The sequence below is a fragment of the Apis laboriosa genome, unplaced genomic scaffold (genome assembly GCF_014066325.1).
Source record: "Apis laboriosa isolate Shangri-la unplaced genomic scaffold, ASM1406632v1 scaffold68_cov148, whole genome shotgun sequence".
NCBI lineage: Eukaryota > Metazoa > Arthropoda > Insecta > Hymenoptera > Apidae > Apis > Apis laboriosa.
This window is the reverse complement of record NW_025224135.1, coordinates 2241567-2264738: the sequence shown is the minus strand read 5'-3', so window position 1 is coordinate 2264738 and position 23172 is coordinate 2241567. Positions and strand designations below refer to the sequence as shown.

Genomic DNA, 23172 nt, shown 5'->3' with positions numbered 1-23172 from the left:
TATGTATATATATAAAACAAAGGGATAAGCAGAAATGAAGAAAAACGATAAACGTGACTCCAAGGAGAATTCGAGCAGAACTGTCTCCGGGGTGTGCTTGGTTTATATTCTTGGAACAGGGTTCTTGGCTCCCTTCTTCATGCTTATTTCGGATCATCGCCTTTGGAATTTGCAATAAACCGTTGATGACTTGTGTATCGCAAATTCGTGAATTGGTGGAATTGGCAGGTATTTTATCAATGGTAATGGACGTAGTAATTATCGTATGATTACGAATAATTTTTTCTCGATTGGATTCAGATAGTTGCAAATATATTCTCATCCGAGAATAGACAATATTTATGTATATAATCGTATATTTAATCGATTGTCATTTTATGAATATTTAATGTGTTTTCACGTTAAATGATAAAAAAATTATTATCGAGTTTAATTTATTTAACTTATGTTTTTATTGTAATAATTGTATTCTTTTTTCAAAAATTTTCTCCGTTACTTTTGAAAATAACTTATCGAGTATATAATCTAATTGAGATAAAATATCCGGTCGAATAAAAGAAAAAAAAAAAATCTGGTGCATCGTCTGGATATCCTGTGACATCGTCGATATCGAGAGCAAAACGTCCAAAGGCAGACGTCAAAGCGAAGATTTATCCTCTTTGAGACTGTATATAGGTAGCAGTTTAGCTGCAGCTCTCTCGAGCCCTACGATGTATACGATATGCCGACTAGATATACTGGTTTTACGTTATAGTCGATGAGAGATAAATGCGCCGGCGTGCTCGTAATTCTAACCAGTTCTCTATCTCTTGAACTAGGGAGGGAGAGGAAGGGATTGGGAAATAACGCAGAGAGCGAATTCACTACTGGAATACTAATTCTTCGTTCTTAATAGTCGTGCGTTCTGCATGGAGGAAAAGAAGCATTATGTTCAAGCATGATGAAACAATGGAGAGGCTTGAAGGAAAATGGTATAAGTCATGAGATTAAAGAAAAGAGCGGGCGATAAATTAAAAGCGAATTAAAAGCGAAAAATTAGAAAGCAAAATATTGTTACGATAATTGAGATGTATAGAAAACTGAGATAGATATTAAAGGGATTAAAAAAAATTTTTAAATATTAGAATTTATTATTTTTTTTTTAATAAAATAACTTTATCTGAAATTAATGATAAAACTCTTCACGTTGAATAACACAAACGAGTTTGAATTCGTTTCATCGATTGTGCTTAACGGGTATATTGTGCCGATGATATTAACAAAGGTTTATGTAATTGTTCGTATTCTAGCGTATAACATTGAACGTAAAAATAGTAGCACTGATATGATACATACAACTTATAGCGTCCTTTCAAAGCATAATATCCAGATGACGCATTATCATTGAAACGATAGATATATCGCTAGAATATTTCCATAACAGAACAATGTTATGCTTTATTTCTTTAATATTTTAAGAAATCTTTCGAAAAGATAATAGGAAACTTTATAAAATCGCAATATTTATGAGTGTGATCGTGAGCATGAATAAGAAGATTATACATTAACAGAAATATTTATTTTTCGTTCGTGGATTGGATGGATTACTGGATATTACTCGTAAAGAAACGAAGTACATACTTGTTATTGTATTACTTTACGTGTCTTCCTCTGTTACTTGAAATAGAGTTATATTTATATATTTATATATTCACAATCACCTAATTTCAAGTATTATTTAACTAGAACGTATAAAAATCTAAGGAATATAAAAAAAAATAATTCACATGTATAAAATTGTTAAAGATCTACGTTTTATTTTATAATAGCTTCACATGAAATTTAAAAATTTTTCTAGATAAATGTTATGTAGTCATTACAAGCGTTTTTATAAAACTTTGTTTCCTTCAATATCGGTCACCACTGACCACCAGGGAGGCGCCACTGAGAAGCGATCCTCTATTATCATTAAATATCACCATAGAACGTACGGAACAGCGTGCTAACGTCGCTTAGCACACGACCGGTCACTGGTGACCGCAGCGACCGATGTATCCGTTCAACGACGAAACCGAGACTGACTAAAAGCCCCGACGCGAAGCACGCGACGCTGGAAACGTGAAAAAGCCGAGCGATAGAGCGCGAAAACGGCGGCGCGCGCGGAGCCATAGGCCAGAGAGTGTGGCGGGCCGGTGCAGCATGGACATCAACGTTAGGGAGAGGAGGGGCGAAAGAGAAGAGTGTGCGAGAGGGGGTGGGAGAGAGAGAGACCATGTCCTACCCCAACGAGCACGTGGCGGCAAAGACACTTTCATCATGTAGTCCCTCGGAGGCGAACGAACACGTGGATAGCGTTCGACGCTCTCGAAGAACGTCCCCGCGCATGCGCAGTGTAATTCATACTACCAAGGTCAAGCAAAGTCGCACGATTACAGACAAGACGGGGCGTCCGCGTGTGCCGGTGCTGCTATGCTACCTAATCGGCGCCAGTAAATCGCGTGTATATACGTGAACTGGTACGTAATAATAGGCAGGCTCGCATTCTCCTCATACATTCTCAGTCTGATTGCTTCTTCCTCGTCCCATCGTCGGTGGTCCGTGTCTATATCAATTGTAAGATAAGTCGATGTGAAGTTAGATGACGAGAAGTTTATCACAATTGTTTAAGACATGGTCATCGATGATCGCGCTTCTGTCGATGCCGTCATTCACGCCGAACGAGATGTTTTGTGTTAATCGTTTCATTAGACGTTTGACAACGATGGTGCTTATGGGTGCATTGTTTCTGGTGGAAGAGGATAATAGTGTATTGAGCGTGAATGATATTGATGAGTTGTTCCCATTTTATGTATTGATTTTATTTGACTGACCATTTGACGAACAGTAGGAATATAATTGGCAAACATTGAATATTAATTTCTAGATAGGATTATTGTTTTTTAATAGATGTAAAAATATGATTAAGATGACAAAGTTCCAAATGACATGTTCGATGTATTTATTCTATTATTATTTACATAGCGTAAATACAAGGAACAGCGACATTTGACATTTTATGATTTTCATGAAACCAATATTTTTTTTTTACTTCAAGGTCATAAAATATCACTGAAGTATAAAACAGGAATCTTATTAAGCTTTTGATATCTCATTTGACCAAACTCTTCATTATTCTATATTTAGATAACTTTCAGACGACAAGGAATTATTAAGAAATCATGCGAAATAATTTGTTGATATATCACGAACATTATCGTTATTTATCGCATATTTTTGAATCAAATATTTTTCATATCAATATTTTCAATATTTATTTTTTTTAATAAAATAAAATTTAATTTAATTTTATTTAATCAAATTAAAAATGTAACTTTTATTTTGGTAATTTTTTATTTTTTAAACATATTTCATAAAATACGATATTCTTAATTATTTTATTTTATTCTTAAATACTTCTTCGTTTCTTTTCTTTTTTCTTTTTCTTTTTTTAATTCTTATTAATTAAACATAGTGTCGAGAAAGTTCTTATAAGTTCTTTTGCCAAAGCTAAGATTTGTCATCTATTCCCTTCCTTTTTCTATATGGTTTCTCTTGATCAAACAAAAAATTGCCGCAGGTTGAAGTAAATTCTTTTTGTTCTTTTTGTTGCGACTGGTTACTAGGTTCTTCACAACGACTTCTCTTTTTTACCTGCTTCCCCTTTGATCAAATGGAACGCTGGCTTTAAGTTCAAGCGAATTTCCGTTGGCCATCTTTGTCCAATTGTTCGACGGTTTTCTTTCATGAATAAAGAAAATGTAGCCATTATATTTCAAACGTAAATTTAATTATATAATTACGTAATTAGTAATAGTTTGTGTTTTAAATTTTTCTAATATATCTTTTTTTGAACGAGATGCATTCTAGACATACATGTGAATTACACGATAGATAACGCGCATTCACTACTAATAAAGGGTTATCGAGTTGAGGTAGTTCCTTATCAGAGAAAACAGAGTCGTAACGTATCCTGATAAATCCAAGTGTTTACGACAGATAAACTTTGCGCGATCTAACTACGCGGTAGAATGCCCGATAAGATCAGGTAAATTAAAAACGTCTGCAATTATTTATATTACCTTTCTAACTTTCTTTTTTTTTTTTTTCAGTCTGTACTTCTTTACAAGAAAAATTTCTCACTATTCTGAAACAATTAATATACTGATGTTAAGTAGAATTTTACACTTAAAAGAAAAAGAAATTTTTGCAAAAAAAAAAAATAAGTATTAAATAGAAATACAATATATTTGCAAAAATTAAATTTGAAAAAAATGAATTCTATTTGTACATATTGTTATACATATAGTTATACATATTGGAAAAATTTGTTTTGTTGGTTACAAATTGTAGATTGTGAAAGATTTAAGGAAGCTATAACTGATCCATTATAATTTTCCAAGTAAAATCCGTAATCAGCTCGCACGCTCTGTATAATCCCCAACAATTTTATTGCTTTATCTCTATTATAACACTTCATAGTTACAAGTTATTATAAACTTGAAATGCGTAATTTAGTTGAATATGATTTTTATTAGTTCAATTATAAGAATAATAAGAATGAAGTATACATATAATATAGAAAATAAAATATAAAGAATCTTAATATATTTATTTTCTTGGAAGAGTCTATTCTAAAAGTCAAAACATAAAACTTGGTATACTTAACTTGGTATAACTTCATATAATTGGCAATTAAAATTTTTTTTTAGATGAAATGAAATGGTTCTATTCCTGTCACACTGCCATTTAATGTTAGAAAATATGAACAGATAATTTATATATATTTATATATATTTATATATTATATATATTTATATATATTTTCTTTTGGTATATTTATATTCTTATTTATAATTATTGAAGCATTGAAATCAGAATTTAACATATCGCCATTATGCGTATACATTAATTAAAATATACATTAAATTTTTATAAAACCGCAATATTGTTATTTTTCAGTTAAAAAAATGATTGTTTGAACGTTGTAATCGAATATATGTTTTTAATGTTAACAAATTGCAATTGTTACTAAGTTATATAAATCAATTGTGAGTTTATACATTTTCGTGTAGAATCCACGGAAATGTCGAGTTGTTTCGCATCACAGTTACTAATAATTTAAAGTCCGCTTATATAATGCCATACTATTAATTTCGACTTTTCATATGTTAAATGTCGCGCCAATTTTCACAATCGTGGTCCAGATTTCGAAGCTCCGGATCTAAGTTAATCTTGATACTTTAATTTGGTTAGAGGTTAAATTAGTCTGTTGAAATACATGGTTTTCAATTACATATGTATATAACCTTAAAATTTATATTTTTATATATTTATATTTATCATTTATAATTTATATTTTATGTATTAAGAATTATACATATATTTTTTAAAAATAATTGAATTGAAATTTCAAATATTTTTTTTACATTTTTTTGTATTCTATCTCGTAAATAATATTATACGAATCTCTTTAATATCTAAAATAATAGATGACTTATAACACACATATACTGAATCGATCAATGGAAACTCAACCTCTCATATGCGATAAATTTCAAGTTCGAAACTCATTAACTACATATCATATAATTTTAATCGTATAACTAAATTAATATATTAGAATTCTCATCACGGAAATAATAATTTTATTCATCTCTATAACAAAAAATTTTTGTTCAGAAGATTTGTCTATTAAAGTTTGTGAAATTTATGTCAATATGAAAATTACCTGTCAGCCGTGAACAATGTTAAATGTTTTTCAAATTAATTCTTTCCAAACTATCTTTTCGATAAAAAAATATTTGAAAGTTGTGTCATTGATTGATTGGATATTTATTACGAGATGCGTGCTGCGTCTGAACGGTTTTGATGAGAGGCTGATGATGTCGCGAGGTCGTCCACAGTGAGGCGCCACATTCTCGATTCATAAGGTTGAACGTCGCGACGACGAGAATAGCGAAGAAACGGGCGCGGATCCAGAGAGCACTGACCCAGTATGTACGTCGATTTCACGACTCTGTTCTCCCGCTGTGTTCGTTCCGTTCGTATTAAACGTGGTATACATCAACGAAAAAGTATCCTGATAAATATTTCTTTATAATTCTGTGTTTATCAATTCATACGTGATAACTCTCCTACCTATTTGTTAATTGAATTTTATTTTCATTTTTCTAGAAATTAATATGAAGCGATGTGTTCGAAGTGACATAACTATTGTCACAGTGCTTGATATTGGTTAAGCATATGTGACGTCATAATGCTTGCAATTTAACCTCAAAATTGAAGTATTTATGTATATATAATGAAATATTTTTGATATTTTTTTTGTTTATTTTTAGATATTCTTTTTTTTATACTATATTTTTCATTTATTTTGCTGTCTTAATTTTTCTTTGGGCGATATTCATTATCATTATTTCTGCAAACTTTTTTCCCTTCTTGTCTTTCTAATTCTCTTACAGTTTTTTTCATTTCATTTTCTTTTTCTTTTTCCATATCACTCATTCTTTTTACTATTTTACCATTCCTGTGACACACACCAAGTCGAGCTAGTGTCGCGTAACACGAGTCTCAACGGTTATTTTTTCGACACACACTAAGAAATTTATGTACCGCTCGGGTGCATTTTATCTTGCGACCCGCTACCAGGAATTCCCTTAGAATCGCGCGCAGACTATCCACCTCCCACTTTCAGTTCATCTTTCCTTACCCTACCTATCCCTTCGTCCTTGTGTATTTATCTTGTGGAACTGGTAAATCGTGCTTCATCCTTCACTTCTATGTATATTCAGTATAACACACTCACGCACACTGCGGGAAAGAACTTACGTCGAGTTTCGCGAACAGAACCGTAAAATTCATTAGTCGGGCGTCGTAAACTAGTCGACCAATACTTTTCTTCATCGATTCTGTGTATAAGCGTATTGCGTTATATTGTTCCACTATGTGAAGTAAAATGATACGAGTTTGATATGGCATGATTCTTTATAAAAATGAATGTTATAAGATTAAAATTTCTTATGAAATTACATTAATTATAAGAATAAATATATAATAAAAGATTATAATAGATTAAAATTGAAGTTATATAGATTTATGAAGGTTTAGTTATACAGAATTGTTTTTATAGGTTAATTCAAAATTCAGTATATAGTTGAATTTTAAATAATTATATTCTGACATAAACTCTAAGTAATACAAATAACTAAATAACTAAAAAAAAACTAAAAGAATTTAATTCATATTTGAAATTATACATAAAGTAAATATACTTATAATTTTTGTGAAAAATCTTGTTCATATCATTCATAAATAAAAAACGAAAAATATCCATCATTTTCTTTCTGTTCTCTCTTACATACAGATGACAGAAGAAATATTAAAATGTTTTTATTTTGTTTCAGGTGAATACTAGAAACGAGTGGGCATCGTTATGCGAACAATTCCATCTACCCAATGGCTGCGTGAACAGCGGGGTTGGCCTTAAACAAATTTACCTTAGGTAAGTGGCTGAGATGCGTTGCCATCATCGATCACCTTATTTTAGAAGCTTTCCAAGCTCGTACATCATCTGAATAGTGAATTGGGAGATATGCCTTTAACTGTATATATGTCTTGGATCTGAGCGTTGATCTGTTCAAAACTAAATTGAAGAATATGTTTTTAAATGAAGTTTTAGATCTTTGAAATAACATCAAATTGGAATATTTTTTTTTTTTTGAGTAAATTTTTGGAAAATTGTTCATTAATTAAGGTATATTTTCTTAACCCTTTTTTCAATATATATATATATGTATAATTTAAACATTAGAATATTTAATTATTTAGCTATTCCTTTAATTTATTAATAATTTATGCAGTTTAATTTACTTATTTATTAATTTTTACAATTTTCTTTTTTAATTTCGACTTTCGACGAAGAATATTTTCTTCATCATTATTACTACTATTATTTTTTTTTTCATCGATATCAAATCAATTGCAGAAAGATAGAAACAGTCAAGGATATCTTTATTGATAAATCGTACTATACGTATAGAATCAAAAATTCACATTTTCATACAAATCCCCGATTCAATAAGTAAATAAACGAGACCGTGACAAGCGTGAATATTTGTAAATAAATATAACCTCTCTGTATGGTTGTAAGTAAATGAGTATGACCTTAATTCATGTATCTAGATGTATGAGAATTACAACAACATTCATTTTTATCTGTATAGATTTTACCGCATGAATTACATCTACTTATAATATTATGAAACTTATAATATATTAAACTTGTTTTAAGATTTTCGACTACTTGTCTAATTAAATCTAATATAAAAAAAAGATTACGATTCGAATTGAAAATTTCTAAATGACGAGTTAAAATTTGAAAACAAATTAAACAAAACTTGAACGAAAACATTTTTGTTGACAATATGGCTCGGTCAAGCAACCATGACTTGGTTATCATAGTCACACGTTACTCATACATACACACGATGTCCATTATGTCTGGCAGTCCACGAGCGTCTGCAAGAGTAGAAGAGTCAGCGACGTTTCACGACACGGCCGCGTATCGGCACTCTCTGCTACCTACGCCCCACCACCGCCAACATTTTCCGTATCGTATAGTACGTACGTTCGTTCGTTCGTTCATTCATACTGTGGCCTCGCTGACGAGAGAACCACGTGGTTCCTGAGTCGCTGTCCTCTCTCCCTCTCTCTCTGGTAAAGCTCTCTCTGTGCAACCTTGTTACCGTGCGCCGGTTGCAAACAAGGACGCCGGTCGATTCCATCGTTTCTTCGAAACCAACACTTTCGTCGATCCTTTGGATAGATATATCATCATTTCAGAATGAATACATTCGAGAATTGTTCTCAAGAGTATTTTTAGCAAATCACGAAAATAGAATATACTATTCGCGTCCTTTCGTTGACTGTCCAACTTTCATTCTAACTTCAACGTCTATTAGCGAGAACTTATTCTTAAACGAAAGGGTGCGAACAGAATTAAAAGAAAAACTCTCAAGAGTTGCTCTCGAGAATATTTTTCTCTAGTGAATATTTAGAGTGAACAATCATTGTACAATCACTCGAATTGTTACGATATTATTCGAAATTTATTTGTTATTTTCACAATTTAATAATGTTAAAAGTAACATTTTTATTCAACTTCTTTATAAAATATAAATCTTTAAATTTGAAATGAATTGATTCATATAAATCATCTAAATACGAGTAATACGTATTCAAATCGTATTATACATATTAATATTTAAATCGTTCTATTAAAGGAAATAAAGAGCGAGATATAATCTTTCAATATGATTTAAATTACGTAACTATTAGCAATTCGCTAATAGCATTAGAATTTTCATAATTTTATTTTAATTTTATATTTTTATTCGTAATAATCTAACCTAACTTAACCCATACGATTAAAAAATCAAATATAACACAGATAGAATTTCATTTATTTGAATCGAAGATTTCATAAAATCTTCTAATTAGTTACGATTTCTCGAGCAATAAAGTGAGATTATAAAAAAAGAAGAAAATGATATAAATAATAATTGAAAGAAAGAAAATTGATTCACGTTGTTGATTTTTCTCTCGATTATTTCGCTACTTCGCTTCGTTCGTTTTCATTATTCGTATATCTTTTTCCCCGTGTGATGCCGCCACCAGTCATAATGATTCTTACATAAATGGAATTCTATTACAAAGTGTAACGGTAAATATGGTGTACCATTCTGCTATTCGAATACTCATTTTAATATATACGTGTATTATAACAGTACTATGACGACTCATTGGTAAGATTCTCATCAGAAGAACTCTTGAAATTTTCCTTTAAGTATATCTAATATAACATAATGTATTACATATTGTAGTAATATAATTTGTAATTTAAATATTTAGAGTATAAAAATCAAGAATCAATTGAAATTAGTTATAAGAAATTTGAAGAGATGTGTATAATATCTAAATATCTAAATCTATAAACTGTACATGTTTAACGTAAGCAGTGTATCTTTTCATTATCACAAATTACGTGACATTCTTTTCAAAATATCGTATAATCAGATTAGTTGTTCCTAAGTGATAAAATACACTGGTACCAAGCAATATATATTCGTTTCTATGTTGAAGCAAGTTGCGAAAAAAATGAAATATAAAGATATATCGATATATCACAGTTTCTGTGTGATTCTTATCATAAAATGACTTCGAACATTTCATAATAAATCATTTTATAATATGATGAAAAATATAATGAAAAATAAATATGTATAATTGTTTCATTAAAAAAAAAGTTTTATTTTAGTGAATCGTATTTTCGATCAAATATTCATTTTTCCAAGAGCAAAAGAAAATTTGACCTGTCATTTTGACAAGTTTGATAACACGTTAGCTGTCACGTGAACTATGAACATATACGTCAAAGTTGATTTAAAGTCAGAATTGTCAGACGAACATAGTTCATACATATTCTGTTTATACAGAATAATTTATAATACGTATATATACTTTCAAGGATGAATAAAACGTGCAAAAGTAAAATTATTTATCTCTCATTCGATTATGGATATTTTTATTTCATTATAATAGTTCTTACTATATAAACTGAATTCCATGAATTATTGTACATGCTGTTTTTGAATAAAAAAGAGTTTTGTAAAAAGAGACAAAGAATATTCTATCAACAAATAATTATTGCTTATTATAAATATTATTAAAAATAAGATATTATTACAATTAATTATTTATCACGATTTATTATCACGAACAATTTTGATTACAAAATTAAAATAAGAGTACATATTATAATGTGCATAATTTTATTAACTTTGTTTATATTAAATTATTTAAAGTCACTTGAAGTTCCGATTAAGAAATTCCTTTATATTATACCTTCGATTGAATTTAATTACCGTAATCATAGAGACAAGGTTACACTTCCATTCTTTCCGCCTGTCAATGTTAATTAACTGATTTCCACAATTATTTCTACTCGTTAAATAAAATTTATTTTCAGTCTTCATTTACTATACTGTCCTTCGTAATTAAAATATCCTACATAACTTCGTTTTTATTTTTCAAGATACGTAGATATTGGATATATAAAAATAATTGCATAAGATAATTTATATTTCGGATAACGAGAATCTCTCTCTCTCTCTCTCTCTCTCTCTCTCTCACTCACTCATTCACTCACTCATTCACTCATTACCCTTTTCTTGCGTTAAAATACGAAGAAAATTCTAAACTTCGATTCTCCGTAATTAGAATTAAAAATAATCATAAATGTTTAAATTTTCTAATTTTTCTTTAAAGATCGTTGCTTTCTTATACCTTGATATACATTTTTCCTTCTTTGAAGTAAAATCTATACATCGATCCGAAAGATTCTCGAAATTTGAGGCACCGATAACACGTGTCCTCAACGCGGTTTCCATTCATACTCGATCGACGTTACAGAGCCTCTGGGAGGGACACGTGACTTCTGCCGGACCCTACAGTGTTGTACATCAGTGCCACCAACCAAGTAGCGGCACGCTATGGTAGATGTTTCCTACTGTTGGCCTCTATCTATATACGGCGCACAGAGTTGTGTTGCACGGCCAGAGGCAGAGCCAGTAGTCAAAGTGTCTGTGCTCAGTCTGCACCGTGCAACGGCCAATCAGGCTCTGGCCGGGTGCTTCACGCCTGCACCTTCTGTACTCTACGTTGGTGCATGAATGAATCCACTACACCTACCCCCACCACTTTCTTTCGCCCACCCACGACTGTGTCTCGTCTCGTCTACCCCTCCCCCCTCCCCTATCCTCCCCCCTCTCTGTCCCTCTTATCGTTATTATTATTATTATTGTTATTATTATTATTATCATCATATTCTCGAACGTGCTTCGAACTTCACAGGTTTGTTCAGGATTGTTTTCGTTCTTCTCTTCAGTCTCGATCGCGGTCAGTAAGCTTGATCCCGCGTAGCTTAATCACATTCGAAACTCGTGCGTCGATACAAGAGTCGGTTCAACGTATCTTGTGTCTCGGTCGGTGCTTGGAATTGAGCGCCATTTAGTCGCGTACGGTCGTCGACGGGTCGACATCGCTTGCATTGGTTTCTCTTTCGAGGTGGAGCTTGAATTGTCTATATTGTGCGTTTGTTCTATGAAGAAATGAAATCAAGAACGTAAAAAAAAAAAAAAAAAAAAAATTTATTAAACTCTTCGATATTATTCATTTTATCCCAATGCATTTCGCAGTTTTATGTTTTACACTAAGTATCGAAGTTGCGTAATTATCAGAATTATAGATGTCACTGCTAAAGTTTAAATACGAGGAATTATTTGAATTTTTTAAATTGAACTTCTGAGTAGAAAGTTGATTATTCAATAATAAATAGTAGAAAATTTTCTCTAGTTTCTAAGTGAACAAAATAAAATAATTTAATGTATATAATAATTGTTAATATTGTAATATTTATAAAAAAAAGTATTTAACTCTCTTGTAGATGGATTTTGAGCATTGGATTCTTCTTAAGCTTCGAGATTGGACAAAGAAATGTGCGAAGAAAACGAGAGAGAATAAAAGGGATGTTGTCAAAGGCAACATGTTCAAATCGTATTTTCTTGGGCCATTAACATTCGTTAAAAGAAAAAAATACAAAAGTATTATATGTACATTTGAATTCCGTTAAGTTCAATCCTCTCTCTCATTATCTTTAAAGTTAAGTTAATACACACACCAATTGTCTTCAAATATACTGATAATTTCCCTTCCAACCAATGGTTCTGCTCTTTATTCCTTATAATTTTTACAAAGAAAGAGCGTTTCTTTTAATTCTAAAAAAAAAAAAAAAAAAAAAAAAAAAGAGAGAACATGAATTTTATATATTGGATATTTATAGATACTTTGCTCTAAATATTTTAATTATAATAGTTCTGAGATTTAACACAACGTAATCATATATTTTTCTAGGTATTTGGACAGATACGAAAAAGTACATTTCCTGGGAGAAGATGGCCAACAAGCTGACGACGATGACGAGGATTCCAGACACAGAAAATGGTCTGCTAGGGCATTACACTCTGTTCCTCTTACTTATAATCATCATCAACACAATGTCGCAGGTAATTATCGAATTTTATTTTTCTGAAAATAATTCCGTAAACTAATAAAAAAAAATTATGCTAATAATAAATTTATTCGAACTATAAAAAGATACATTTATATAAAAAAAATTGCTTAAATCTATTTTTTAAATATTTACTTTAAAGAATATGAAGAAACGGAAACATGGCGAGAAATTAGAAAACATAACCTATACGGTATTAGTTACTTGTTTATATTAAATATAGTAAATAGTATCTATACTGATTGATGCTTCATTGAAAGACATCAAAATATTGTGCTGTTTAACTTATATAACATTCAACTTCATTTATCCACCATTCTTATCCACAATGTATCGAATTTTTGAATCGTCACCGTGCTTTCCAATCATATTTTTGTCACGCGAAGCCCGCAGCGTTTGCCGAACCGACCGCTGAATTTACGATGGTTCTCGATAAACCGTTTTTACGAACTTATGCCACTGTACTCGTCGCGCCGTGCATTTCACATGCACGTCCACACGCTCGAACGACTTTCAAATGCGTTTTCCACTATGCATTGTTCCTGTATTTTTCTCGCTCTTTCCCGCTACCACCAACACGTACTCGTATTCACAGTAACATATCAAACGTACATACATTGTACGCAGGTGTACGTACGTGTCGAGTGTCATGGTTCAATAATTCGCTGCGTTAGCAATTTCCGTTTGTCAGAATTTTTTTCGTCTGACGTTCTGGTCTATTCAGATTTACAAAAACGACCACCATATCGGGTAATAATACGTTAACGGTGTTCTATGTTCATTCGTTATATTTAAGATATATTAGTTACATTCTAGAAAGGAATAAAATTAAATATATTTGTTTAAATACATTTTTATTCTATATTTATAATGAAATATTATTAAAATATTTATTTTTATATTTACAATGAAATATTATTAGAATATATTAAAATAATAAAAAATTATCAAGCTAGTAAGAATTGAAAGTGACATATGTCTTTTCCATTTTACTTATATCTATTTTCGATTTAATTTTTTTTTTTTTATTAATCATTGAACTATTTATAATCTGATTTTATTACATAAAAATTTAAAAAATACTTTCTAATCTTCAGAAAATATTCGATTACTTAATTATAAATTTCCCTTCGTATGAAAAATGCTTTTATGTGTAATTGCATCCTACAATTAGTTCCAAGCGCGCGCATTATCATCGTTTCAGGTTTCCTGGCAATTCGTTAACGATGATTTACATTTCGCCATTAATCTCGGTCAAAATAATACGTTGTTCCGTGGAAGGAGGAAGTGAAATTGAGAAAAAATTGCGTAAAATATAGATAAAAAAATGATAACATAATGATAAATGATAAAAAATGAGTAACAGTGTCGAAGGCTAGAATTTTGAGCCGGTTCAAGTGCGTCTACATACGCACAAAGGACTCGAGAATCGAACCGAGCTATAGAAACAGGTGAAAGCTCCGAAACTCGTTTCGTAAAAAAGCGTCGGTTAAGTGTGTTGCGAACATATGTGCGCTCGCGCTATAAACGCACTGCAACGTATGCAGCATGCGAGGCGGCAACGGGTTATTGACGTGCTTCGAAGCTGTGTCGGGCAAGAGAGGGATATAGAGATAGAGAGCCAGTCTGGCTGGGAACAAATGCGTACGTGTACATGATACATACATATACGTGCACTACGTATATTTGTACACAATAATACGATATATGTGCATTGATGCAGCTTCGTGTCAGGGAGTGAGAGTAGAACGCGCACAACGTGTGCAAGATAATTTAATGGGCAATAATCATGACACACATAGAATCGCGCATACACCTCCGTGACCGCGCTCTGACTGTCGGAACGCGGGTCTATATTTTCTGCGCATGCGTACGATCAACTATCAGCTCCGTACTGTGCTTACTCACCCCACTTTGCCATTTTCTCGCATCTTCGTTACTCTTTCATTTTCTTTCGTTCTCTTCTTACTACTTTTCGACACGGCAAACTGGAAACGCTTGGGTACTGAAATGTTCGGTAACTTAACACTTTCGGTCACTTCAACGATATCGACTAAATTTACTGAAATTCAAAATTGACCCGATCGCTAAATAAACATATATATGATGTTTACTCACATGTTAATTCTTTTGATATCAGTCGATGGCAAGATGTTAACTTTTCTTATAGGTCTAATTAGTATTTTTTAATTTGGAAATTTTTAAACCTATTATTTTTTTAAAAATAATTTATACAAAATTTAAAAATCTATTTTAAAAATATTTATTGGTTGCGTAGGCATCTGAAGATTAGTATTACAAGAAAAATGAATGTCGCATTCACTTCATCAATACATTACATAATAACACATAATTAATTAGTTATATATCTAAATTGCAAATACAAAAAATTCAAATTTTTAATTTCTAAAAATTTATGTAAAATATAAATATCTTAATTAAAAACTTAAATTGAATTAAAAAAATTGATTTAAAAATTAAAAAAAATTTTATTTTAAATTTTTATATTATATGTTTATCTTTAAAAGGGATGACTTTATATAACATCTCTTATCATTTTTTAAAATCAACTACGCAACATGGTGTGATTTCACGATGAAATAATGGGCGTGCACCCACAAAATCGATGCCGCGTGTTTAAGGAACGTGTATATCTGTGCGAAGTCCTATCTTGTTCGCGCGCATTGGATGCGCGCGTTCATGCGTAACATTATATCGAGACGTCGAAGTTGCGTGGCGCGCGCGCTAAATTGTTCCGTTAAGTATTCATAACGCGTAATCATTGAATTGAACTTCGACTTTGCTTAAGTTCACCATCATTTCCGATTCGCGCACGTTTGCAGATAAAAAATAAATTTACATTATTCTTTTACATGTATAATACATATGAAAAATAAATAGATTGTGGGAATGAAATTTTTCTTTAAATCATTTATAAATGATTTTCCACGATAACATTTTATTGATTCATTGAACATGTATAAAAACATGTATAATATGTATATTATATATATGAAAAAGAATAAACGTAATTTAGAAATGTTAGCAAAATTTAAATCACAAAACTATAAGGAATTATAAAGAACAAAGTGAAATACAAATTTTATATTTACAATTAAATTATATCTTGCATTACAATTTATTGTATTATTTAATTTTTCTTTAAAATCTACGTTTAACTTTAATTCCTGCAAAATTCGTAATTCACAGCTTATTGTAATCAAATTTAAAAATATGTACACATTTAATTTGTTCGATTATTTCAATATATTTACACTTAAATAAGTGTAATATATTTACAAAATAGCGAAAATTTAAGAAAAAGTAAAACAAACATTTGATCGAAGAAGATATAAAAACAAAGGAGAGGAATAGTGGGAGTGAGAAACGAGAGTGTGATAAAGACAGAAAAGGAGACACGATGCGAGAGTCACAATCAATAAACGTTTGCGGGGATAGGAGTTCCGTGAGACCTCGATCCTCCCAGCGCCAGCGTAACACAACGTTCACCACGCTTGCGCGATGTTCTGTAGCTCCCGATTTCAGCCCCCACCAACTTTTCAATTCTATACGTTTATCCCCACTTCTTCTCTATCTTTCTCTGTTCTGCTTCGACTCGTTCTCGGTTGCTACGTTGCCTGAATTCTAGCGTCATCCAGGTGAACTGGCTACTTTCGCGATTGGTGACGTTTAAACCGCGTGCCATCGATATATCAAATGCTTTGTTCCACTGCATATGCCATAGCGTAACTTGTTACGGCATTTGTCATCATTTAAGGCCAATTATTGACGTCGCGTGCGCAGCGCCTCCTGTGCACCTTGCGCATCACTCGGTGTTGAAATGCCCTTAACCTCATCGAATTCTCCCTCTGCTTTTAATATGTGTTACCAACCGCTGGCTGTTGAATCGATCGAAACTCTCTCCGTCGATCAAATTATCGATTAATTAGTTTGTTACAGTGACCGAGAGAGAGAATGGAATACTATTTTGTGGGAATGAATTGATATGGTTAGATATATATTTTTAAATTAAATGAAAGGTTATCGTTTTAGTAACTTTATTGATCATTATAGTATTACTTCTTAATAATATTAAGAATTTAATAAATTGTAGATTTAAAATTCAATATTTGTCGAATATATTAAATATATGTAATTTAATATGTAATTATATATAATTTAAAAAAGAAATATGTCTATAAAAAAATAATTAAAGGACATGATTTAAGATTTCATTGTTTAAAAAATATTTTATTAGATATATATTTATTTTGTCATATAATCATATTTCAATTTGTAAATTTTTTCAGTATTTAAACAAGAGGAGTGCAATAAAGCTTAAATTATTTATCTATCACTTTTAATTGTTCTCATATAAGATCATTCATTTATATGTAAGTGCATTGACATGACATGAGAAAAGATAACGAGTATTACACTATTCTCTTGTCATTATTATCGCTGACGAAGAACTAGAACTTCAATCCTATTGGGAATGCATATTATTACTTATGTATTGCAACATTTGATATTGATCATATTCATTAACACAATAATGACAAAGACTATTTGCATTCAATAATCGTTTTAAATTGATAAAAGATGTAAAAAGAAAATTAACTTTCTACGCCAATGCTATTTTGATCAATGTGGAGAGTTGCGTTAAAACAGTTTATGAGCGCCTCCTTTTAGAATTTCCGTCGACATTTGGCAATGTGTCAAATATTTTGTGTAGATTATTAAGAAACAAACTTTATACATATATATTCCTAAGATGATAAGTTAAATGATATGAAAATTTTAAAAAGAGGATGAATATTATTGAATATTATTGAAATAAATTAATGAATAAAAAATAAAAGTAAAAAAAATCTATAATCAATTATCTTCAATATGCATTAATTTTTAAAATTAAATTTGGCGGAATGAAAAATCGATAAAATTCAATGAAAGAAAATATTTTTTAAACATTGAATTTATATATCATAGAATTATAATTTAATCTTTTTTTTTTTTTTTTATTTCAATAAAAAATAACGAAATAAATACTTTATATAATAATAGTATTTTTATTAATAAATATGATTCCGCAGATGAGTAAACGTATTAAATTAAATGTCATTTCCATTTTATTTCGCAATAAATCTGTATTCTTGATTATGATGATCACGATGATAATCGTTGCTTAGTTTTATTACATTTTTATTATATTTGAATGAATGATAAAATTAAAAAAAAAGATAGAAAATAGAAATAAAAAAACATAGAATATATATAATTCGAAATTGTAATTATCAATAAAACAAATATTTTGAATATCTCGAACGATAGAATGATAAAATTAGGTCAAGATGTAGTGCAAGGAAAGTTCTGCGGTAACTCATAGGCCTGGAAGCGAATCTTTACTTGGCTAATCGAAATCAACTCATTACTCCTGCCAAGAATGGCCTTTTCGTGTCGTTCTCGAAAGTGTCCTCAATTATTGCCAAGAATTATTATCTCACCACGGCTTTACTCATTTTCTCAAAGTGACCAACGATCTATTACCTGATCTTTTTTTTTTTAACTGAAAAAAAAGAAAAAAAATCAATATTAAAACATTATTATTGCTATAGTTTAAAAATATAATAATCATATAATAAGTAGATAACATATTTCTCATTTTGTGATATTAATTGTATAATACAGATAATTGTTTGAACAAAGAAAAGATAATTAAAAATAAATAGTGAAAAAAAATTGAAATGTATTTAAAATATATATAATGTAATATATCACATATTACATTAGACTCGCTAGATTTGACGATCATCACCTTTTATCACATCAATCAGAGAGTAGAAAGAATCTCGACGAAGTACAATCTTATTAGAGGCTCTTTTTCTCGCCTTTTTTCGCGCGCGCATTTTTCGTTTTGCCTTATCTTCCGTCTCTCCTTTCTTACCTTCCGTCAGTAGATTCCGTAGTTTCCGGCAAAAAGTAGCATTTCTCCTGGGACGCGCGATATTGATCGCGGTTTTGCGGTTGAAAAAGATATTACCGCGATTTTGCGATAATGCATATTCCAGTTACTTCGTAGACTTTGCACGAGTCTCGTATGCTAAATTGTTAGAAAGAAACAATTTGCTGCCAGATCAAAGATTGTTGTGTGTGAAACGCGTGCAATTGTAATCGATATGAATTATCTTTCGCGCTATTGAAAATTGCGCATGCGATTTATTTCCATCTATTTATAAAAAGAAAATGAATTATAATATTTTTCATTATATTATATTATAGAAATGTACAATACAATTAATATTAAATCAAAGCTTTTTTTTTTATAGATTACCAGAAAATGCTCACATTATCAAGTTAATAAAAATAAAGTTAATTTTAGTTGTTGTATTGTATTCCGTAGTAGGTAACGTTGCAAATAATTAAGAGTGAAGGAATATTTAGTCAAATTATATTTTGTTATAAAGCATCGTTTTCGAGTTGATGTAATCCAATTTATCGTAACAAAATTAATTATATTATAATTCGTTTGAAATTAAATTCTATCATTTGTTATTATATATTGTTATCATATATATATTATATATTTCCACTCCATCGATTAATTTTATTGTTTTGTAAAGATCTGATCTGATCATGTACAAGCTATTATACTCGTGATTTGTCGATCACACACCAGTTGCATGAGGCGACGCCTGTTAACCAGTATCAGATATACGTATGATTATAACCTTCCTTTATTCTCCTATATTTATTAAGGAATTGTTTGCGATATATAATTATTATATAAACTTATAATTAATTAAACGATTGATAAAATGTAATATTCCATAAATGTTCCATTACTTAAAAAATCAAAATTACATTATAAAAATTAATATAATTAAAACTCTTTGCATATTAAAACATTATTGCATTCTAAAAAATATCCAAATGTTAATTATATGATAAGAAGAGATCTTGTTTACACGAGATGATTAGATTCTCGTGAACTAAATTCGCTTCTTTCGTGATCGTTATCTTAATCTCTTGTAATAAAACAAATTTTATTCTTAGTGCGATGGTTATTATCTACACTGTGCAAATTTAATTTTTTTTATTTTTCTTTTACTTACATTCCTTCAATGATCCTCGTCTTCCTCTTTCAATTCTCTAAGAATATACGAACTAACAATCGTATAATTTTAATTTTTTTTAGAAAATAAATTTTTCATATAGATTAATAACAATAACAATTTTTTTTTTTTTCAATTTTCAGAATCTCTTCGTGAATACAATGGCCTTTCGTCCGATCTTTATAAGCCATCCAACTACGATAAACTCGCGCTATCTCTTCTCTCGCCACTTCCCAACGAGCAAGACTTCGCCATCAATGTCTGCACGTTGCTATCGAACGAGGGCAAGCATATCTTACGCCTCGACAAATATCCTCGTCTCGTGAACATACTTTTGGCGCACGCCGGTGTCTTCGATTCACCTGGAACGCGGCAGCTCTTCATCGAGGTTTATTCCCGTGTGAGGAATTATTCCATCAACTCTTTCTGGTCGGACGTCCTCGACTCGCAGGATGTGATAGATCTTACGAATGAAAGAACGTTCATGAAGAAACCGACCACCGCCAGCCCCCAGACCTTCTCCAGGCGGAAAATATTGGAGAGGGAGAAACAGAACAAAAGCGCCGCGTCCACGGAGAACGGAGATGAGGCGTCAACGTCGATGGAAGTCGACGGGGTACGATGAAATAGGATACCGCGTGTCTTGATTATTGGTTGATTTTTGCCTTCTAAGAAATCTTCTAAGTGATTGTTCGATTTCCGTTTTTCCATTTTATTTTTATTTTCAAATTCAAAGAGTTTATTTTATTTGAATTTGAACAAGACACATGATTAAGAATAATAGTGGTATGTAGTAAATTAGTTTCTGTAATTTATAAAGAATGATCAAATCTTTTTTGAATTAAATTATTTAATTTTTAAAATTAAAATTGTAGTATATTAGAGAGAGAGAGAGAGAGAGAAAGAGAAAGAGAGATTGGAAATAAATCCATTATTTTTGGTCTCAACAAAAAGCTTTTATCATTAGATACAAATTTTACAAATTTTTAAATATTAATTCAAAATAATAATTCCCTTCTTTTTTCAAGATCGTTTTCCAATTATCCATTTTTAAAAAAATTTACAAGTTTTGAATCATATAAAATAATGGATTTCTTTCTTATTCTGTTAGTTTTATAATAAATTTTCAATTAAATATGTGGAATCTTAGAATATACTTTTCATTAATTTATTGTAGAGATTTTGCATTTCATAAAATAAAATGTGTGTGTATGTATATGTATGCAGGCGATGCCAGACTGTTCGAGATTAGATCCGATTGGATCTCACCAAGATGAAACTTTAAGAGATCAAAATCAAAACTCCATAAAATTTGAGGAAGAAGATAAAGATTTGTTTTGTGTTGGACGAACATTGGGAACGCAGGATCCTTATGGGCAACGTGTGCTCCAAATAGCATCTATTTTACGGAATTTAAGTTTTACACCAGAAAACGCTGCTGTATTAGGAAGGAATCGATGTTTCTTGAGATTCGTATTACTCTGTGTAAGAGCGAGGTGGAGTAATCTGCATCAGCTTGGTTTTGATATATTAGGAAACATAGCAAATGAAATAGTCTTAAAAGAAGCTGGTGAGAGGATAACAGATGTTGTATTGTCATGTGTGGCAAAGGGAATTGAATCCCAAGACAGGTTTATTGTTATTTCCTGCTTGGAGGTGCTTAATAAAATTAGCCAACAAGACAGCAATGAAGAAATCGTTACGTTTGGATTAGAAGACAATGTATATGAACTAATATGCAGGTGAATTTTGTCTCATAAATTTCACGTACAAATTTTTGTTTTTGAAATATATCTTATCATATTTTTATGACTTTTATTCTGAAAAAAAATCTTTACATATATAGAAAATTTAAGAAAAATTTTCATAGTGCATCTTGAATTATCAGTGCTAAAATATAACTTTTTATATCACTTTTAAAAAAGTGAAATAGAGAAATATATTTTCTAACTAAAAAAAAATATTTAATTCTCTATAATTCTAATGAAATTATATGAAATTATAATAGTAAAGTAGTAACAATTTATATCAAAATTCATATACATATTTATTTACAGATTTTTAGCTCTGAACGACATAGCTCTTTTAGTATATACCTTGGAATGCTTGTACGCATTGACTTCGTTAGGTGAAAGGCCATGTACTAGCGTCGCGCGGGTACGCGGAGCTATCGACACATTAGTTGCTCTTGTTACTGTAGAAGCGCAGAGTTATGGGCCGAAAGCTTGTATTTTGATGAGAGTTATCGAAACAGTGTCTACGGTAGCACCACCACCGAATGCTACTCAGAATACTACTCCTGTCACAGCTACTGCGCCAGCAGTAACAGTGTCCTCCTCTGTGCCAACAACTCCAGCTACAGTTACTGCAACGCCAGCTCCTGTTAGCCCAGCACCTTCACGACCAACGACTCCAGCTGCAATTACAACAAAATCTACTACGCACAGTACATATAAAAATAATAAAACAATTTTTAGAAAAAAAAGGCTAAATAGATTAATATTATTTTGTTTATATCTATCTTTAGAAGCAGTTGAGACAAATAATTCGCTTCAGCAACAACATGCACATCAACAAATTATTCAAGAAAACGAGCAATTTGCTTTGAGTTGGTTAAGAGCTACTTTCGAACCAGCACAGGGAATCCGTATAGAACAAGAAGAATTATACAAGAAATATCTTGGTTGCTGCACAAAGATTGGTAGAAGAGGTGTTATTGCTCCACTTCATTTTCCTAGATGCGTTAGGTAAATATTTGATTCCTTGTATATAAAATTATTTTCTACTTAGTTTGTTTTTATTTAAGATTTTTCAGCAAAATAGACAATAAGATTTTTTTCAGAAGAATATTTAGTTTTATATATATTATATTTTATATATATTATATATTTTATATATATTATATATATTATATAT

At 30.7% G+C, this 23172-nt stretch overlaps 1 protein-coding gene across 5 annotated transcripts in view; it reads left to right on the top strand.

The window, feature by feature from the left end:
* LOC122718936 (AT-rich interactive domain-containing protein 2-like) overlaps window positions 1-23172 on the top strand; it is a 51680-nt gene that overhangs the window by 20247 nt on the left and 8261 nt on the right. For all 5 annotated transcript variants that reach the window (XM_043944351.1, XM_043944352.1, XM_043944349.1 and 2 more), the window contains exons 3-8: window positions 7422-7519; window positions 12988-13139; window positions 20400-20872; window positions 21484-21998; window positions 22314-22702; window positions 22784-23003. In XM_043944351.1, the coding sequence (XP_043800286.1) occupies window positions 7422-7519; window positions 12988-13139; window positions 20400-20872; window positions 21484-21998; window positions 22314-22702; window positions 22784-23003 (1847 nt within the window). The remainder of the gene's footprint in view (window positions 1-7421; window positions 7520-12987; window positions 13140-20399; window positions 20873-21483; window positions 21999-22313; window positions 22703-22783; window positions 23004-23172) is intronic.